At 30.4% G+C, this 22183-nt stretch overlaps 1 protein-coding gene and 1 long non-coding RNA gene across 5 annotated transcripts; both read right to left on the bottom strand.

Annotated features, from left to right (window-relative positions):
• Positions 1-10979: 10979 nt before the first annotated feature.
• Positions 10980-14522, bottom strand: LOC112327521 (uncharacterized). Of its 3 annotated transcripts, none has more exons than XR_008059185.1 (3): positions 14003-14507; positions 13405-13520; positions 10980-12822 (listed from the first exon to the last, which is right to left on the bottom strand). It is a non-coding gene; the product is annotated as an uncharacterized LOC112327521 (long non-coding RNA). The 3 variants fall into 3 exon arrangements; XR_002981832.2 differs by having other exon boundaries at positions 10980-12460; XR_008059184.1 differs by having other exon boundaries at positions 10980-13520; positions 14003-14522.
• Positions 14523-18152: 3630 nt separating this feature from the next.
• Positions 18153-21265, bottom strand: LOC7492467 (WAT1-related protein At1g43650). Of its 2 annotated transcripts, XM_002306660.4 has the most exons (7): positions 21004-21265; positions 20845-20907; positions 20614-20730; positions 20276-20528; positions 19979-20137; positions 18765-18916; positions 18153-18613 (listed from the first exon to the last, which is right to left on the bottom strand). In XM_002306660.4, the coding sequence occupies exons 1-7, from the start codon at positions 21204-21206 to the stop codon at positions 18466-18468; spliced, it is 1095 nt and encodes a 364-aa protein (XP_002306696.2). In that variant the 5' UTR covers positions 21207-21265; the 3' UTR covers positions 18153-18465. The 2 variants fall into 2 exon arrangements, with proteins under 2 accessions (XP_002306696.2, XP_024456845.1); XM_024601077.2 differs by lacking the exon at positions 19979-20137 and having other exon boundaries at positions 21004-21256.
• Between the last annotated feature and the right edge of the window lie 918 nt (positions 21266-22183).

Genomic DNA, 22183 nt, shown 5'->3' with positions numbered 1-22183 from the left:
AAAATAGTAATTAAAAGCAAAAAAAAAAATGGTGTGAGCCCACCCAAGGTAACCCACCAAACACATGGATTAGGTAATGAGATCGAGATAATCATAGGAAAAGAAAAACATGAATCACATTTTTTTTTAAAAAAAGATCAACATCAAGTAATGAGATAAAAAAAGTTCATAAAAAATGAAGTGGACCTGTATTAACTTATAAAACTCGTGACCCGGGCATTTTGATTACAAGCATTAAACTCGAAAAAATCACAAAGCCTAAATTTTAATAAATCAAATATCAAATGGTGAATTGAAAAAAAAAATCACAAAAAAGGATTCCAAAGAAAAATAGAAACTAAAAGAATGAGGATCAATTTTTTTTTTAAAAAAAAAATGAGATGATGGATAGTTTTGGATTAAAGGGCTAAACTGAAAAGAAAAATAAATTTCACAAAAGAATTAAAAGAAAAAACCACCAAAGGAATGATGACCAAATTAAAAAAAAAAATAACAAAATAAATTTTTTGATCAAAGGATAAAATAAAAAACAATTGAAAGTTCACAAAAGAGGTAAAAAAAATATAAAGAAAAAAAAGAATCTGGATCAAAAATAAAAAAAAAATAAAATGAAGGTTGAAATTAAAAACAAGTCGAAAACTTATAAAAGACTAAAAACAAAAATTACAAATAAAAAAATTAGGATTAATATTCAAATATTCCCCACTAAGAGAGGACTGCTATCTTGAGATTTTAAATGTCAAACACAAATTTCAAGAAAGAAGAAAGAAAAGAGAGATAAAAAAAAAAAAGAGTGTCAGCGACAATCTAGATGAAATTTGGCCACATGTGTCGTCTCACTAAAAAGGTGATGCCAAAACAATTTAAATGCAATCGTGGAAGGGGGTTGTCATGCATTGATGTGTGGAACAACTTTTTTTTAATAATATTTATAAATATTAAATTACATAATTTCCTCTAAATTAACTCAATAATTACAAAAATACCCTTAAATATAAGCCATAAAAAAATCCACTCTCATAATGCGAGTCATTTGACTATTCATTAAAATAAAGAACACAAAAAAGGCTTTGAACGTAAACTTTAATGTTTTTTTTTTAATCCAAGCATATAATGCTTTTTTACTATGCACTATAAAATAAAAAGATGGCATTACTCCTTTTCAATTTTGGAATAACAAATAGACCATTGTGAAAATCACTAAATTGCTCTATAGAATGATTTTTTAGTTTTCTAAGGTCAAAATAGGTATTTCACTAAAAGCCTAAAAATGCCACTCATTTCCTTAGTTTTTTCACTATGGTCCCTTGTTTTTCAGTCTCACACTTCCTTGATAAATTAGCCTATAATTTGGTCTAATTAGGACTAAATTAAAAGGAAAAAAAGAAGAGAAAAGGGGATAAAAAAAGATTATGAATAGTGCATTGAGAGTGTTTTATGAATTCATATAATATTTATTTACACTTGGTTATTGTATTCTATCATCTTATTTAACGAGAAGCTAGAACTTATTGTTTTTTAGTTTGTTTGTTTTTTAAATATTCACAGCAGTGTTTGTTATATTTAATTAACCTATATTATTTACAAGTTATATTAAATTATTTTTTTTTTATATTACTTGCTTTTTATAATATACTTAAATAAGTTAAAACTTTAAAAAAATTCAAGCAAGGTCCTCATATTTTTGTTAGAAATGTTAATGATAACCGATTCAATGTAAATAGAAGTAGCAACATAAATCAGACAACTAAAGGTATAATTGATAAAATGTTTAACGCAGGGACTTATCTGTCTTCGGTGGATAAATGCAGGGATCGATCAAGGGGCTTTCCGTTTCGCTGAATTCAATTTGTGGCTGACCAACGGCGTCTGTTCATTTTACCGTGGGCTCACCCGCGTTTTCTGCTTTTCTTTTCGCCCCGGAACAGTACAGTGGAGCATGCAGCGTACATTAGAATGGGAAGCGTACGATATATACATATATATATTCATTTTGTAATTAGGACGTTCCAGCTAAATATCTGAAAAGTGATTGATCATGAATTCCGTGGTTCAATATTCAAATACTCTAAATTGAACCACGAATATCCTATAGCTAAAGAATCGATTCATAGCATTGATGCACAGAGAAATATTTCTGGGCAGTGGCATACCGGTTTTTTTATTTTATATTTATATCTCTTCAAGGTTGAATTATGCCCGGCCTGAATCTTGATCGGCATTGTTTGTGCTTGGTGGGAGTTATATTATGTTTACGTGTGTTTGTTATTCTTATTGTAAAGTATTTTTTTTATAAAATATATTAAATTTTTTTTTATAGTAATACATTAAAATCATCAAAAATTACTATAAAAAAATTAATTTAATATTTTTTTAAGTGAAACATTACCAAACATTAACTAAACAGGCTTTAAATTATGCTTTTGTTTTGTTTTTTTTTTATTATTTATTTTTGACAAAAATAAAGAGATAGTTCATGCGAGGGAAATTATGGCATGGAGCACGCTGTCATGATGGAGGCCCAGTGGATGATGTTGAATGACTCTAATACCCATGACTACAAAAGAGCCCTGGCTAGCCAGTAGCCACCAGGCCTCTACAAAAGAGTTCATGCCGGGGACTGCTTTTGAGGTTGGGAACTTGGGACTTGGGAGACCGAAACCCAACGGAAAACACGCTTTGGTCTCGTTTTCTTTGTTCTTTTTAAACAAATTTAATTAACAGTCAACACATAGCAAAAGACTAATGGACCTGAATTATTTATGATGATTTTGTTCTATATTATCTTATTTTTACTTGCATAAAAATGTGAAAACTATATGTTAACTGAGTTATAGTTAATTACTTAAAAATGTGATATTCTCAAGAATACCATAAAAAGGTTAGAAATACATGTTAAATTATTTTAATATATTAATATAAAAAATAATTCTAAAATCAACCAATTCCAACCGTTACCAACCCTTTCAAGGCAAACAAACCATTGACATTTGCGGACACCTTTTCTGACTTGGTGAGTGCTGACGGATCCAAGGAGAGCTAGATTCTTTTTTTTTCTTTTCTTTTTTTCTTTTTCCCGTGGGCACATTTTATCCTTTTGATAAGCAATTACATATTTTTCCTCTTACGTGCTTATCAAATGCCATCCCTCTGATTTTAGGTTTTTTTTTTTGTTACTTGATTTCAGTTTCTTTCATCTTCATTGTTGTAAGAGAAATACTTAATTTACCGTCGCAACTTGATCGCTATTGTTCAAAACTTTTCTTTTTATTACAATATTATATGCATATTATGGTGAAATTTTATATTATTCCTAGATTTAATATCAACTTCTTTTTTATATTAGGTGGAAATATCAAGGGACTCAGTATAATGTTTTATTTTAATATATTTTTAAATAAAAATATTTTAAAAAATAAATATTATCACAATATCAAACCATATATAAGTAGTATTGACACTGCTGGATCCCTTTGAATCGCCGGCCAGATGATATGCTGTAGAGGCGGTAGGCTTATACAAGTTATTATAATAAGATCTCTTGATTTCTAGATGCAATTGCAGCAATTTTTTATCTGCAAACACATCATGAGTTAGTATATGTTAAGAGAAAGAAGAAATTAAACCCTATTTATTAATCTTGCAGGCTACTGTCTCTGGCCAATAGGAAAACCAGAAGAGTCGGTAGTGCATCAATCTCTTTCATGAAATTAATGGCATTTTATTTCTACATCACGCTGAAGCTCTTACACTTTCTGGGGACGAGGAGTAAAATATCAGATGGAAGGGCAACAGAAGAAAAGTTTTTGCACTTTCCCCTTTCCATTGCCCTCGACTGAAGAAGGTAATCTAATGAGGCCTAAATTAATCACAGATGGTTTATGATTTACGATCATGCTTTCAACTCAAGGTGGAACATATATTTTTTCTATTGTTTAAAGTATTTTTTGTTTAAAAATATATTGAAATAAAATTTCTTTTATTTTAAAAAAATTATTTTTAATATCAGCACATTAAAATTAAAATATCAAAAAATATTTAAAAATAATTAATTTAAAATAAAAAAATAATTTTTTTTAATTATTTTTAAAATATAAAAAGATAATGGCAATTATAAAACCAGTACTGATAACGATATATATTATAAGCACGAGTGCTTTACATATGATTCCTGAGAAAATTCCGTGAACCTTCCGAAAGATCCGTGTCAGAAAAGTCATAGACAGTAGGTTAGGTCGAGTTGAGCCGTAACAAGACTGACACGTGGAAATAGTCGCACCTGGCAGCAGTTAATTCGCGAAAAAGAAATAAAACAAATGGTGGGTAAATTGGTAGGTGGCTTGGTGGAGACGACGGCGAAAAAAGCAGTGTTAATTGGAGAACGGCGAGCGACAAGAAGTTTAACTAAATTCTGTTATCTATTGGTAGAAATCTTTAGCTAACTTCTACCAGTGAAAAAGTTGCAAGTAGACATTAATTAATCACCCATTACCACGTCATATTGAAAAGGGTTCCAACATTATCTAAAATTTAAAAACAATTACTACTGAAATGTCAAACTGGTTACAAATTTTATTTAAATGATCACCGGAAAAGGCTAATGAATGTAATAAGTGGATTAGTGAGCATTATCCGAGTGGATTAGTAAAATTTTATTTATTATTTATTTGTTTTTTTAAAATAAAATATATTTAAATATAATCAATGATGTTTATTAAAACATTAATACTTGTAACCACGCTTATAGAATACTCTTCACTGTTGTAATAATGTTTTGTTTTTTTTTTTGTTTTTACTTTTTTTTTTCCCAATCTCGCTATTTAGTTTTCCTTTTATATTTCCACCTTCGATGATGATAGGTTGTTTTGACAATTATACTTTGTATTTTTTATTTTTATTTTTTTATTGGGTTATACACTGATTTCATTAAATTTATATTTTTTATTTTTAATATACTACATTAGATTTGTTGGAAGTGAAGTTTCATAATTTTTTTATTTACTTTTTATTAATTTATCTTGATCTCATGATAAAGATCGCAGGTTTAACATGTTAACCCGGATTGATTCAAGTTTTTTTTTTTAGCTATTTTTTCAATTAATATCATTTTATTTTATCATTTAATATTGACTTGGTTAGAAATTGAACTTCATAATTTTTTCTTGATTTACTTTCTATTGTGGGTTTGGAAGGTTAATCTGAGTTGATCTTTTCAATCAGATTTTGTAATTTTTTTTTATTTGTTTTTATGGGATTATCCTAATCTCATAATTCGGATCGTGATTTTGATAGGTTTTCCTGATTTGGTTTATTTTTTAGGTCGTTTTTAATAGAAATTTTTTTTAATTTCACCCTCTGACAATTTATGTTTTTTTTTTAATTTTATCATTTAATATTATGTTGTTTAAAAATTAAAATTTATTTTTTTAATTTTATTTTATGTAAAGTTACTTAAGTTTTATAGATTTTTTTTTTCAATTTCAACTTTCAACAATCGAATACATATTCTTGAATATATATAGCAAGTCCCTTGCCAGTGAAAATGCTAACATGGTAAAAATTCTAAATTTCCAACAAACTTGCATCAAATGAATTCAATAATCTCCTTAACAAAACAGTTTGATAAGGACTTTTAATTCTTCAGGATGATTTTGTGAGTGCTTCGAGTCGTTATACGATGCCTTGACATGAAGTGTTTTTTTGTGATTGGTGGTGATCCAAATCTATTTCATATTTATTTAATAAAATATCTAAATTTTGAGTGCTATAATTTTAAGATTTGGATTATTGAAACTGGGCATAGGTGCTTGGTAGCTGTCGAGTTGCCAAAAGTCTATGGCTCCTGAATTCCTAAAAGATAGTGTTTCTGACATTCATGTCGCTTGGGGTCTACATTGCATCAAAATGCACTGAAATAGTTAAAGTTTATTTTATATTGATGTAATGATTATTTTTTATTAAAAAATATATTAAAATATTTTTTTATTTTTTAAAATTATTTTTAAAATTAATTTTTAAAATTAATATGTTAAAATAATATGAAAACACTAAAAAAAATTATTTTGAAGCAAATAAAAGAATAAGTACTTTTATTTTTTTTTATTTTTTTTTAAAATGTAAAAACAAATATACTTTTATTGACCTAACACCTATGAGTCAATCTTCTTTTTTCCTTTTCTTTTATTTGTTTGGAAACTAGTAAAGAATAGTAGTAATTAGATCAAACTAATTAATGACCTTTAAAAACACAAAAAATTGGTCTAAAATCCAAAAATCTTTATGAATCTATATCTGTTTTTTAGGTATTTTTCAAGGTAAAAAACCATACCTGATCGTAACCCTCTCATCATATAGAACCATTTGACATAAAAAATGACTATTTTTGTGGTTGAAATAGTCACCAACGATAAATTTCTCTCTCTATACTGCGATCTAGCGTTTCCCTCTCTCTTCTCCAACTAAAAAATAATTGAAACTAATGAAAATAAAGTTTGGTATCAAAATAGAATTTTTGAAAATTACAGGGACCGGTAACCTAATACCTAAAAATATGGGGGACAAAAAAAAACTTCAAACACGCCCTTTATTCTATCCGTTATTTTCACTTTAACCCTCTATCTTTTAATTCAAACCCCTCCTTAAAAAAATATACAATTAAGAGCTAATGTGAGCTTAAAATAACTAAATGATGTAAAATAAAAATTTAAAGATTAAATTAAAAAAAAAACTGATTTATTTTAGTATAATGTATAATAATTAGATCAAACCTGTTGAAGCAACCTCTCTCCTCATTTATAATATGCCATTATTTTTCTTGAATTCGTCACAAAAACTCAGAGGGCAATATGGGGAACTAGTAAGTCATGCCTTTTTTCTTTTTAAGCTGGAAATGAGTGTGCAGGTTTGTTACATGTCCGATTGTCAATTACGTCTTTCTCGTTCATATTTTAATATTCAAAATATGATTTCTTTTATGAATATTATGACAATTCAAAGTGCTTATGTCATATTTCCAAATATTTATTGGCCAACTCAAATCTAAAATTTCAGTCCTCGATTTTCTTAATTAAAAATTAAATAACAACGTTTTTGAATTCTACTTGCTGCATTTAATTTTTTAGAATTGTCGGTAAACTTATAAAAACTAATTTCGAGCCATAAAGGGCTTAGTATAAACTAGCTCAAAATACCCTATGTTTTCAAAATAAATAAATAAATAAATAAATAAATAAAATTTCTCCGTCAAAATAAATAAAAACCTTAAACCCTTTCCCCTTTGTAGGCAAGCTTATATTTAAACATAGTAGATTCGTCATCTCCGTATTGTCTCCCTGCTCTTGTCTCTCATGTTCACAACCATGAAGTAATGACATCATTGCCATTTTGCCTCTGGAACAGCCAAAAAGGAAATTGCTTGTGGACGATTTCATGCCTGACCTGTTTGAAGAAGAACCGATTCACAAGATGCCACCAAAATATCATTTAGGTGAACGGCTAACAACGAAGTAACACCTAGAACGTTTTAATAAATAAATAAATAAACTAACGCAACATATTACAAGAAGAAAAAAAAAATCAGAAATTCCCAAGCTTTAGAATTATAGTCGTAAGTGGTAGAGAAGATTCTGATTTAATAAATTCTGAATTATAATAATTCTTAACATTTTCATTCTCTTTTAGTCTTATAAAAAAATATAAAATTGTTTAAATAGAAACTAAAAACCGACCTAGCTAATAAAATTTAAACCAAATAAAATTTTGAAACGTAATAAAAAAAATCCAAAAAATAACTAGAAAATATGAAACATCAAGCCTAATTTGAACGTGATCCCGACCTTGATTAGCGTTAGCGAGTTGACCTCGTAAGAAACCAAACTTGTAGAACGCACTGGTCAAATTTAAGCTCGATTCAATTATCATATAAAAGTTATGTCTGTTTTCATCAAAAAGCTCATTTGATTCGAACATACTTCTTTTTAGGTTAGAAGTTTTGATACAAATCTACATCAAATTTTCTCCTATATTTTAAAAAAATTATCATTGAGTTCACGATCAGTAATTAAACTCTTCCATTCTTAAAAAAAATACTTTAATTATAACATTATTACTAATTTATACATAGATAACTTGTTTTAAATAACTTAAATCTAATTTTAACAAAGATAGATTCATGCAGAATTTTCAAACCTAGACAAGTGAGCTATTGATGCTCAAGAAATCACACGAGTCCTTGCCTATTGCCTAAACTTCATATTTGGTTATACTTTTGATATATTCATTATTGTAAAAATCACCATTGTTCACTTTTATCCATTAAATTTCTTAAGGTTTCCCTTTATTTGCAGCAAAGCCTATAAAAAAAGAAAAAAAATAAAATTATAATTTTTTTTCGACATCTTGCTTCGACTTGGATCTCGGGTGCTAAATTGACAGCTTCTGAATCTTGTGAACTTTTAGGAATTTATATACATGTTCTCAGTTGCCACTTCTAGTGCCTCAACATTTGTATGGAGAGGAACCCTAAGATAATCTTCAACTATATCTTCATATGATCTTTCAGAAATCACCATGTTCTCCACATCCTTGCTTGCAAGATTTATATCCATGACAGAAAGAGCACAATGTTCTTCCACCTTCTCTATCTTAATATCAACAGAATGAAACTATTTTTCAACTTCCTCTTCGACTATGTTATCTTTAGCATGATGGGCTCACTTTGAATTTTTTTTTTTAGTTTAACGTAGATGTCCGGGCCAGCTTGCGTGCACTTCGACTAATCTCACGGGTCCTGAAGTTAACGACCATGTAAACTTCCAGTAGCCATTATATAAGCAACCACAAGGCTCGAACATGAGATTACAGAGAGAGCAAACCTCTTGGTCCCAAACTCTTACCACTGAGTCACCATCTAGATGGTTAAAACTAGAGAACTTTGCATCTCATTTTCTTCTTCGTACTTTCTCAAATACAACACCTTATAAATTAAGTTTAATGGTACCGTTATCAATTATCAAAAACAATTTCAAGTTCGAATCCCACTAGTATTAAATCTCTGTGAGCCTTCTGTTCATTTTTCAGTACGTCTCATAGTGTAATGGCTTACGATAGGGCTTAGGCCAACCCAAAAATCAATGAACTCTAAACTATTGGGCTTGGATACAAACGCCTTATTGTTACGTAGTTCAAGGAAAAAAAAATAAAAATAGAGTCACTGTTATCTTTGACCTTGAGAGAATATTTGTTTCTTGCTGTTGAAATTATGTTTTATGATTTTGAAAATTATTTTTGTTTGAAATTATTTTTTTAATGTTTTTAAAATTATTTTATGTAGTGAGGTGAAAAATAATTCTTAAAAAAATAACAAAATATTATTTTTATGTATTTCTGAGTGAAAAACACTTTGAAAAACAACAATTACCACACTTCCGAACACTATTTCAGTGTAGCTTGATGATATAAAGAATATTTTTAGGGCGTGTTTGAGAGTGTGATACTAGTTGTTTTTCAATTTTTTTTACTAAAAAATATTTCAAAATAATATTTTTTTATTTTTTTTAATATTAGCTTATTAAAATAAACCAAAAACATTAAAAAAAAAATATAATTTTAATAATTTTTTTTTAACCCACCTCAGTTTAGGCTACAATCCTAAATAAGGGCTTAGATAGGAAACACGTGCGACTGATTTGTGTTTATAACGGTGATATAAATTTGTTTAGATTTCTGTTTAATGTTGGAAATGAGGCGGTTTAAAATGCAAAAAAATATTTGATTTATCCTTATAATCTCTTATGATTTTAGGTTTGGCAGGATATTCTTTTTATTTTAGTATTTTTTAAATGGTTATATTTTTTAACATCATCATTATGAAAAAAAGAACTACGGTTAAAAGTAAAATAAATACACATTTACCTTTGTATCCCCCCCAGCATACAGTAGCTTGTGTTCCTGCACTGTACTGAAAGGAAGTGTTAAATTGCAACGGCACGCTGAATATATATTTTTAAAAAATTTGGATTCTGTCCTCGGAGAAGCTAGTAAAAAAAAGTATATGTACAAAGCCTGTTTAGCACAGCCAAGTAACTAGCAAATCTCTTTAAAGAGAAAGACAACAGTGGAAAATACACAGAACAGAGGAAAAAGATAGAAAAATTAATAGAAATCCAAAAAGAAAAGGACACACAGGACAAGAACGCGAGCAATATTTGAGTTCATTGCAGTGAACATACAATTTTAATCACAGCGCAATATCGCTATATATCTCCAACCAGTCGTGAACGAAAACAGATCATTGCAGCACTCATATAAAGAAAGAGAATTTCCCAATCTAAAACACAAGAAAACATGACTTTAAGAGCTAAGAAAAATTCATATAAAAAATAAGCAGCCATCCATACGTTTAAGGAAAAACTCTAAGGCGATAAAAAGCCCTTTTTAAGCATATAGAAGCACGAAATGATGCAATCTCCAACCAAACAAATGACAACGCATAGGACCTTGTGAAGAAAGAGCCATTAGAGAGCTAGAATTCATTGCATGCATCCTGTTGATATTGTTTAAAAGATAAAAGTCAAAACAATCCGAAGCTGGAGTCAAAAGGAAGGCGAAAAACAAATGGGAAGAGGGTCAAGCGGGGGAAACAACCCTAACATTGAAATAAAACGTACATAACCATGAACAGGATAATAAAAGCAGCAACTACAGAAACCTCTCCAAGCTTTCACTGATAACCACACACACACACACACACACAAATAAAAAAGCAAAGTAGAAAAGCACACAATAATCAATATGATCCAAATTGTATGAAACAAAGCAAATAAAATAGCATGGAGGTCGTAGACTGAATGCGCGAAAAAGGCCCAAAGTGACATCCTCGCCAATCAATTCAAAGGGTATGTTGGATCGATGCCTCTAATATCTTAGTCGAAGCTTCTTTATGTCTTTTGGGAATGTACTTGTGGTTAGAATACAAACAGTTTTTTTTTTTTTTTAATTTGTTTTTATTTGTCCTTGTGCTGGTATGCTTCCACCTACCTAGCTAGGTTTTTCCACCATCAACAAACAAATCTTCTCTTGCTATTCCACGACCACCGCCAGAAGTTGCATATCCACTAACTTAAACGTGTAAAATATAATGGTTGATAAATATCAGGATCGCTTGAACATGAATGAACTTGATGAGGAGCTTAGGAGCAGCAGCTTCTTCTCGTAGGAAACCCAAGTGAAAAGAGATCGAGAAGTTCAGCACTATTTTTTGAAACCAAACTTCAATGGATTAATGAAGCGGTTAAAAACTTTATGACATTCAAACTTTAAAGCTTTAATTTAAATGCAATTCTTGGGAGTAGCATTATAAAACTCAGACTAAATAATTTCAAAACATTAACAATTGCAAAACTGTGGAGCCATGATTTGTTCTTTTGGATTAACGTGGATGTTCGGGTTAGCTTGCGTGTACCTCGACTAATCTCACGGGTCCTGAAATTAACAACCATGTAAGTCTCCAGTGGCCATCATATTAGCAACCACGTAGCCATGATTTTTTATTAACACTGGTAGTTGGGAAACTCAGAAAAAAAAACCTATTTCATGCATGGAACATTAATGAGATTATGAAATAATTGCTTTGGCATGCTACAATTGATAGGTAAAGAATAATTAAATACATACACATGTGCCATTAAGAAACTAACCTTCCTTGGCTTGATTACGACAGCATCCTCTAACGAACAAATAACACCTTGCTGCTAATAAGGTAATTTGCAAGTTTTAATCCAATAATTAGCTTGCTAAATGGATGAGATGAGTTTCGATTATATGTTTCATATAGAAAGAAAATTAGATTTAAGAGACAATCAAAAACCATTCTCAATCAATAAAAAACGAAGTTCTATTTGTTCAAAATTATTGGATTTTCTATGAGAAGGTTTATATCACAACAAATAAATAGGCAACGCCAACTATTCAATAATAGATATCATAAAATAGAAATAGAATCGAAAGATTTCTGACCAAACAAAATAAAATCAGGCACAAACATCCAAATCACAACTTAAATCATAAGAAGAAGGTAATAGAGATGGGAGAAAGACCGACGACAAGCAGAAAGCAACAGGCAACAACAATTGCTCGCCGCAAAGAATAGATCATGTTTTCATACCTACCAAGTGCTCAGTTCGGAAGTATCGCAGGTTAGATAAAAATAAAACAGAACATAAACATAAGATGATAGAACATGGATCCTAAAGCTGCACACACATCACAATATAATCATTGAAAGGCTTTTAATACATTCTATAATAAGATAGAACAAGTCTTTCCCAAAAAAAAAAAATACAACCCAGCAACTGACATGATGCATAAGACAAAGCATAAACAACATAAAAGCAAAGAATTAGCAATAGGAGTTTAAAAGAAAAAGATACCTCATTAAGATGCCGATTGATCGATAAAAAGCCTATAAAAAAAGCAAGAGATGCTAAATGATAGGGAACAAAAACAAAAACCTCAAGAAAAAAAAAGGACGGGAAATGTAACAAGAATAAGTTTCACAACCTAAGCACATTTCAAAGCAAGACAAAAGAACCTCACATACAATAAATAGCGGCAGAGAATCAACAATGAAAGTGAAATGTAAGATCAAGTTCGGCTCTGAAAAAAATTATATAAGCAGTAAGTACATGGAAAACGCAGAAACAAGATCAAAAGACATCGAAGGGATACAAAGAATCAGCCGAGATGCTAAAAGATGACAGGTTAAAAGCATAAACCAGTCTATGCAAGTGCTTTTTTGGGTCTTAGATGACTGTTTGATTTGAGCTGAAATCAAGAAAAATGAGCATAAGTACATCCTAGTAAAGGATTGAGCACTACAAAGAATATTAAACCATGGGAAAAACCTAACCCTTTCAAATCTCTTGACATATATAACCCAAGCAAAGAAATAAAATAAAATTGCCAGAGCATGTTTTAAAGAATGCTTAACATTTATAAAAACGAGATCCTATGTGACAATCTCTGTGAAGTGTAAAGGGAAAACATACCACTCTCAACCTAGCAATGTAAACTACATATATACAAAGAATGATCAGTTAAAACATAAAAACTGCAAAATAAAAGATAAACGTAGTTGGAAACTAATGGAGAAACTGCAAATATCCATAACAAAATTAGAGCGACAATTCTCTTTTAAAAAATAATAGGTTTCGATCCCCTCATAAAATGCAACCAATACAGAACCAATTATATATATATATATATATATATATATATATATTACTACACGAAATATATAAAACCTAGCTACGTACCACACCGAATCATGCAATTTTCTTTATTAACCTACCAATATCATTCTTGTCACTTCCATTCTAAAACGCATAAGAAAAAGACAATCCATACCTCCTTTTAGCCTTCCTCTTTCTCCGTTGCTACAACTGAAGTTCCTCCTCCCCGTAGCTTTTGCTAGCTTCTCCTCTTCTAATTCTTCTAATTCTTTTTATCTCAATCTTAACCATCTATATATATAAACAATAACATCAATTAATCATCTTAACATCTTCACCGCCTTTAGAAAAAAAGATTCTAAACCCATAGAAGAACTAGGCTCCCATTCTTTGTATTGTTCTCTTACAAATGAACCCACATTGTTTTTTGTTGGAATGCGGCCATCTCAAGAATATAAAAGAATAAAACCAGCCATTATAGTAGTAGCGACAAGCTATCCCAGTTCTTTGAACGACTCCTCCATCCTAAAATTTTAAAATATTTTCACATTGTAGCAATAAACAATACGGTAAAAGAACTGAGACTTTATAGGAAAAACACATCAAATATACAAACCTTTTATAAATTTTGCTTAAAGTTGATAACTTTAACAATTTTTCTCACAAACTAGATTCAAGTTCTTAAAAACTCATAAAATTACTAAATGATTAAAACCAAGAAATAAAAAAAAAGCTCAAGTTACATAAATATAAGAGCATCGAGATAAACTTACAATGGTAGTCACAAAACTTCTTTTTTCAAAAATATCTCTGTGCAGTCCAGTGTAATAACCCAATCTACTTCAAGCTTGTAAAACCACATACCACTAAAAAAACAGTACAGGTCTGTCGTAGAAAAAAACACAACTTTAAATCTAGCACCAAAATTTAGCTAAAGTGTAAAATCTTAAGTGAAAAAAAAATTAATGGATAACGATTTGTTTTATTAATGGTGTCAGAAAAAGGGAACTAATATGCTGCATGAAGAGAGATGGTTCGAGGTCGGTCGATGTAGTCTTTGGAGATGAGAGCCAAGAGATGGTTTGAGGGCGGTCGTAGAACCATCACTACCGGAAATAGCATTCTTATAATCACTGACGTGTGAGCAAGGCCCCTTTTTGCAGCCTTTTCTTCTTTGACGCCACCTCCCTTGCTTCCTTTTCTTCTGTCTTTTCAGGTCTAGAAAAGCAGATGAATTGAAGGCTTTTATCTGAGCGATAAAAGGTCAAAAAGAAAAGTGAAAATTGTGGTTGAGGAGCAACCACGTTCCTAGCATAAAAGAAAGGGAAACATGCTCGACTATTCATCTAATGTTACAGTCTGTAAGTGGGCCAACACTATGATGAACATCAAAACACCCACAAAACTTTTTTATTTTTAATAATATTATCCTTAAAAAGTTAAGAAATTTAATATCTTAGCAATAACCTCTTAGACTCAAATTAAGACTTTAAAATGAATAACTGCTCTCTTTATTATATGAACAACCTCCGACAAGACTATCAGCATGCAAGTGCAATCTACATTGAGCAATCAGCTAAAGGGGTGGGTGTTTCACTCATCTAATACACCGTGTAATTCATAATTTTTTTTTTTTTTACTTTTTTTCCAACGTTCTCCCTTTTTTTTTGTTTTTTTTTTCAAAATTACTTTTTTTTTTCCAACTTTTCCTCTTTTTTTTGTTTATTTTTTTTAAAATTATCTTTATTGATTTTATTTTTTTTAATATTGAGCTGATTAAAAATCCTGTTTTATAATTTTTTTCCTTTAAAATACTGTGGATTACTACAGTGTTTTCCTACATAATTTTTCTATTTTATTTTTTTATTTTTCAAAATTATTTTTGTTGATTTTATTTTTTTAATACTGAGCTGATTGAGAATTTAGTTTTGTAATTTTTTTAAAACATTGTTGATTGCTATAGTGTTTCTCTGCATGGTTTTTTTTTTTGTTTTTGTTTTTTGATGATTTTCTCAGAAATTATCTTTTTTGATTTTATTTTTTAATATTGAGCTGGTTAAAAATTACAGTTACAATAAATGAGAAAACCACTGTAACTTTCCTCGTAAATTACTGTGAATTGCTATAGTGTTTTTTCCCACATGGTTTTTTTCCAGTTTCTTTTGTGTTTTTTTTTGTAATATTTTTTTTCAAAATTATTTTTGTCGATTTTATTTTTTTAATATTAAGCTGGTTAGAATTTAACTTTGTAATAAAGCTTAATCATGTGGGGAAAGCATTGTAGCTTTCCTCACAAAACACTGTGGATTGCTAGAGTGTCTCTCAACATGATTTTTTTTCTTATGATTTTTTCAAAATTGTCTTTGTCAATTTTATTTTTTTAATATTGAGCTGGTTGACAATTACAATAACAAGTCATTAAAAATAAGGCTAAATCATGTGGGGAAGCACTGTAGCTTTCATCACAAAACACTGTGAATTGCTACAGTGTTTCCAACATGGTTTTTTTTTTTCTATTTTTTTATGTTATTTTTTTTTCTAAAATTGTCTCTGTTGATTTTATTTTTTTAATATTGAGCTTATTGAGAATTTAGCTTTGAAATTTTTTTTTCTTTAAAACACTGTGAATTGTTGCAGTGTTTTCCCATATGATTTTTTTCAAAATTATTTTTGTCGATTTTTTTTTAAATATTGAGTTGGTTAAGAATTATAATTACAATAAAGCTAAATCATATGTGGAAAGCGTTGTAACTTTTCTCACAAAACACTGTGAATTGCTACAGTATTTGTCTAAATGGTTTTTTTTATGATTTTTTCTAAAATTATCTTTGTCGATTTTATTGGAGAAAGCACTGTAGTTTTCCTCATAAAATATTATGAATTGCTACAACGTTTTTCCTCATGGGTTTTTTTCCTTCCAAAATTATCTTTGTTGGTTTTTTTTAATATTAAGTTGGTAGAGAATTTAGTTTTGTAATTTTTTTTGCTTTTTATTAACATAAAAGCTAAATCATGTGGCAAAAGTACTGTATCTTTCCTCACAAAACACTGTGAATTGTTACAAATCATTTTGTTCAGTCTCTAAGTTTTTGATCACCAACACAACTTTTTTTTTCTGTCATGAAATATTGGCTCCATCATACCTTTAGTTTTTATTACTTATCTAGCGCTAGTTCACAATTATAATACTATCAAGTACATTTATTTTATAAACCCGTGACAACGCGCGAGCATGCCATCTCTTTTATTTTAATTGTAATATCTTGCACCTTGTACAAATGATATGAAATGCACCACCATTGGATACTATCAACTCACACACATATATAAGCATGTTAATGGGTATCTACTGATCAATTTTTTACTATATCTATACTATAATCTTAATTTATTAGTTTTGTATGCATTCAGTAACCATTATCCATGATCAATATATAAAAAATATTAAAAGTATAGAGAATATTTTAAACCCTCTGAATCTGATAATCATGTTAGACCTTAGCGAATTAGGTCTGACAACCATGTTAAACTCAAAACACATGGGTTTGACAGTCAAGTTAGATCCAACAGACATTGGTCTGACGACCATGCTAGACATGGGTATGGCGGATCCAAGTACAAAATATCGGGTCATTAATTAAAAAATATTGGGTCATTAATTAAAAAATATTGAGATCTAACTAATAAGTATATATTAATTAGCATTTGTGTTTATAATATTTTAAGGATAGTTTAAATGTTTTTTTAATAAAAAATAAAAAAATATTTATATAAAAAATTAATTAGGATTTCTGTTTAGGATACTTCAAGGATAGTTTAGTTTTTTTTTATATAAATTTTTTTTTATAAAAAATTAATTAACATTTCTGTTTAGAATACTTTAAAGGATGTTTGTCAGACCCAAGTACCTTAGGTTTGACATGGTTGTTGTTGTTGTTATTATTATGATTATTATTATTATTTTTATTGTTGTTGTTGTTATTATTATTTAAGTAAATTTGGGTCAGATCAAACCCAAGTAACGTGGGTCTGACATGGCCCTTAGATCCAAGTTTGTTGGGTCTGGCATGGTCGGTAGATCCAAAGCTTTTGGGTCTGGTATGGTCGCGGACCCAAGGCTCTTGGGTTTGACATGATCGGCAGACCCAAGTCTCTTGTGGATAATAATAATAATACTAAAAACAACAACAACAATAATAACAACAACAACCACAACAACCATGTCAGACACAAGTAGTAGTAGTAATAATATAAATCATAATAATAATAATAATAGCCTTGAGTCTGGCGGCCTTGCTAGACTCAAGAACCGTGGATCTGACGGCCAAGCTAGATACAAGTCTATTGGGTCTAGTGGTTATGCCAGATTTGATGAAGAATAAAAAAAAAATAACAATTGTATATTTTAGTTGTTAGAAGAGAGAAAAAAAAATATAAATAACTAAAAAAACATCTTATGAAAAGATAAAATGAAAAATTAAAATAAAATTATTATTATAATTTATAATAAAATATCTCTTATCTATAATAATTTCTTTCCAATATTTAGTTTTTGTCATAATAAGACAAGATATTCATCGAATTCAAGTTAGATTATCATCCCTACCATGCACAGAGAAAATAAGTGCTGGCACTTCCTTCCCCCATTTGGTCAGGTGGTGGACGTGGAAGCCATAATTAAAGACATTCGTACCTCGGAAAGTTGGAATTAGCGCTAAAAAGATCGTGATTTTCTTTGTCATCTTCACACTCGCAAGTTTGTCTGCGACTCTAAATTAAGCGCTGAATATTGGGCCTATCCGATTAAAGATAACTGTGGAATGGAGTAGATATTTTGTGATTTTTTTCTTGAAACTTTCAGATCGCCTCTCCTTTTTCGGTTGGCCATTGTATTACTTAACAAGAGATTGGCAATTCCAGAGATTAGTGACCGTTTCCCATCTTTATAAACCTCGTTAGTTTTGGAAATGGGGGAACACAATGATTGATCCAATACAACTATCGGAATTACAGGCTATTGTTTCAGCATAATAATACATATATACATGGTTGCAAGACAAAAAAAAGGAGAAACAAAAAGTTAAGAACTTAAACAAACCATAAAATCCGTTGTTAAAAAGGAAATCCCAATGGGATGAGTTCTTCAGGTTCGGTGGTGTTTTCACTTTTCAGGATCAATATCTACTGTGGGAGATCCTCGGCATGAAAACCACTAGCAACATTACCATCCCATCACTCAATCATATGTAATGCATTCCAGAGTGATCTTCTCTTTCGTTTCGGTAGTGTTCTGTCCATTTGTTGTTACGTTTCTCCCATCTTCTTTCTTCTTGCCCCACAATACGCCATAAAGCCCGCCCACCAGCAAAACATCCCCACCAACACTGCCATAAAGATTAAAAATAGACCTTGTCAATTGTCATGGGCTAATGATATGATCTGATCGTGGTCCAATAAGAAAAAAATACTTTGGACTGTGTCTTTTACTAATTTGTTTGGAAAACTGATAGCCTCTAGACAAAGTATAGGATTAACCTTCCCCAGTTAAAGGTTTCTTTCCACAAGAATGCCGAGAAAATTGCTGTTATAATAAGAGCAAACGGAGTGAACATTGATGTGAAAACCGGTCCTTTCTTCTCTATTGTCCATATTTGCAGCCAGTAAGTAATGCCAGTGACAACTATACCCTGCCATTTTCACTTCATAGTCAGGTAAAGAAAGGGCCAAATACATGTCTACCTGTAATTACATGCAGGCATGCGCGGAGTATATAATATGTGTGTGTGTGTGCGCGCGCGCGCGTGAGTGATTGCATTTTTACACACGCTCATGTCATCGTATGTGATATGACTGAGGAATATCTTCATAGCCACCAAATATCGCACCATGATGGGTGACTGAACGAGACATTCTCAGGAAAGAGGAAACTGTAGAGACATATTTGAAGCAAAAGCTCTTCTGCTTTCCATTTTGGGTTAACGCAATTACTTATTGATAATGTAATTGATTTGACTGGTTTAGATTTTTATCTGATTGGAGCAAATATAATGTTGGAGGCGGTTAAAATCATGCCATACGGGATATCTGCGTTCTGCAACAGGAGAAGAGGAAGAGTAAAACAAAAAATTACGAGGAGAAAACTATTGGGAAGATGTTCGGTAAGAACCCACAAACTACTTTTGAAACCATGTTGAAAGTCAGAGCCAAACACCACTGAATCAGAAACAAAACTGAAGAATTCTGGTATATTTGAAGTGCAGTCGACCGGTCAGAGTGGTGATCGATGCTGACAGATTAAAAGACTACAATAAATAATGAGAGCGTTTTCCTTGGTTTTAAGCAAACAAAACTTAAGAATTCTAGTATATTTGCATATTGAAACATACCATTTTATGCAATAGATATTTGGTAATGGAGGAGGTAATTGACAGAAATTGGAACCCAAGATTTTAAAGTTTTTGGCATACTGTACTCTGTTTCTAAATCGAACAAAATATTGAATTTCTATAACTCATTCGTGACCGGGTTTTCTGATTTCAACCACCTCTAAACTACATGCTTCCATGATCTGAACAAATCAAACCGCCAGACCTCTAATATGGCACATGGTTCTGTGGAAAATAAGGAAGGAACTGAGGAACAAAATGGAATTTTCAGGGTTTGGGATTTGTTTAATTTTATGTTTTTTCCTTTTCATTTAATAATGAAATGATCATGAGTGTGTAAGTTTGATAATGGATTAGACATACACAGTAGGCCACCGAAAGAAGATTAACATCCCAGCCAAGCTTCCAAGATGAAGGGTTCCTCTCTACCGCAATGGCCCAAAAAGCTGACTGTATGCAGCTAAACATGCATTGTAGAGTGGTAAGGCGTAGTTTTGCTGGATATTGCTTGATAATAGGACCCTAATGCCCATAACACCAAAAGTTACAACAGAGAAGTATATACATACCAGAAAAAAAAACACAAGAAGAAGAAGAAAACAGAGAAGAGACCAAAGCGAAATCATTATTAGAGAAGAAGTTGGATGAACAAGAATTAACCTGCAAGACAAGCCACAAAGACCAAAGCGTGTTCGCTGAAATCATGAGAAGAGTACCCTTTATCCACTCCTCTCTAGAGCAACAAGTTTTTGATGAATCTTGAATTTGGCCATGATCATTGGCTGGGTGCCAATTCATGAACTTTATTGGAGGCCCTTTAACAAAAGCAATCACTAGCACCCCAGAAACACCTATAACAGAACCCAGCACCTTGGCAATTCCATGCACATGTTTTATGGAAATGCTTTCCATCCTGAAGTTTTGAACAAAACCACTTACATATATATTCATGTTAGGCTAAATTGTTAAGACTAATTAAGATGTAGAAGACAGCTTACCTTAACAAGGCAGCCATGGCAAATGTAATGGCAGGAATTGCATTAGTAGTTGCAGCAGCAAGTGTTGCAGTGGTGTAGTTGATAGCAATATAGTAAAGGTTTAAACTCAGAGTAACACTGAGAATTTTGAATACATGAGCTAGCGGTAATTGGATGCAGATTTTGTAATACAATAGGAGTGATAAATAAGATAATATTAACAGTTAGAATCCAAAATACGAAATCCATTACCCGCACAAGGAAACCAAAAAGATCTTGAAAAGTAAGCCGTACGACAAGGGTGCAGCCTCCTTCCTGCAGAATCAGCAGAAAGAAAAAAATCAGATGAGAATTTTATATTTTATTATGAACTAATTGAGAGAGCAATTCAACATTGAAGTGCTCGTTGACCTTTCAAGAAAGAAAGCAAACGGAAGCAACGATACTGAGGCGAAAGCTTGGCGATAAACGACAAACACAAAAGAATTCATTCCTCTAGCAATTGCAGCCTTGGAGAACAAAGCCATGCCTGCATACACAAATTGTACGAGGACCATTGCTATGTAAGGCTTGTGGTTCTCCATGGCATCTAGACAACCAAACAAACCCTTCATGGCGCACTATCTTTGGCCTCTTTTGGGAGTATAAATTTGGACTGGGAAACCCTTCAATTTATAGAGAAGAGTTTCACGAGTTCTCCTTTTGAGATTTTTATTAAAGCTTATCATATTACTGTAACCCGCGCCACATTATGAAATAAAATTTTAAGTTAATTTCTAACTCGAGAGAAAATGGCACCAGCATTAAGAGAATATTTTCAGATATTATGATTTTTTTAATTCAAAAATTAAAAGATGTTGTTTATGTTTAATTAATTAAATTTTTTAAAAAATATATGAATTAATAAATAAAAATAATTATTAACGCTAATTAAATACTAAAATAAAAGCTAATCTTTTTAATAAAAATAAAAGATAGATAAACTTAAAAAAACTTAACCTTGACTGTCCTTTTTATTTTATTTTCAATGTAAATTTTGGTTGCTAAGAGCAAATGATTTTTGTTTTTCTATAAATGCATTAAGTAAATATAATTTATTTATATAAAATATATAAAAATTAAAGATAAATTATAATAATTTCTTCGAAGAATTATGAAATAAAAAAAATAAAAATATTAATTATTATTTTAAAAAGTATGTACTTATTAAAGTTTAAGTAAGAAAAAAAATGAAAAGTAAACAAAAATGATTTTTTTTTTGCGCTTTAAAAACGCTTTTGAAAAAAATTAAATTAAATTTTTATTTTTTTCTTTAAATTAATATTTTTTTGGTATTTTCAAATCATTTTTATATATTGATGTCAAAAATAATTTTTTAAAAATAAAAAAATATTATTTTGATACATTTCTAAATAAAAACACTTTAAAAAACAACCACAATCACATTTCTAAACGCCCCTGATTAGAAATGAAAAAGCTGAACTGCATTTAGGCCGGTAAGGAAAGACTCATTTGTCTAACTAATTAATTTTTTTTTTGAATGAGCTACACATTTTTTTATAAAGAAAAACAAATGATATATTATTTGTCG

Source organism: Populus trichocarpa, chromosome 5 (genome assembly GCF_000002775.5).
Source record: "Populus trichocarpa isolate Nisqually-1 chromosome 5, P.trichocarpa_v4.1, whole genome shotgun sequence".
Classification (NCBI taxonomy): Eukaryota; Viridiplantae; Streptophyta; class Magnoliopsida; order Malpighiales; family Salicaceae; genus Populus; species Populus trichocarpa.
Note: the sequence above shows the minus strand (reverse complement) of the source record. Positions and strands in the feature narration are given on the sequence as shown.

Coding starts and splice junctions, on each gene's coding strand:
- LOC7492467 (XM_002306660.4), bottom strand. CDS start 21,206: ATGAAGGGTTTGTTTGGTTGTCTAGATGCCATGGAGAACCACAAGCCT. Junction 20,529..20,613: donor GCCATGGCTGCCTTGTTAAG/GTAAGCTGTCTT, acceptor TCAAAACTTCAG/GATGGAAAGCATTTCCATAA. Junction 20,138..20,275: donor CTTTGTGGCTTGTCTTGCAG/GTTAATTCTTGT, acceptor TATGGGCATTAG/GGTCCTATTATCAAGCAATA.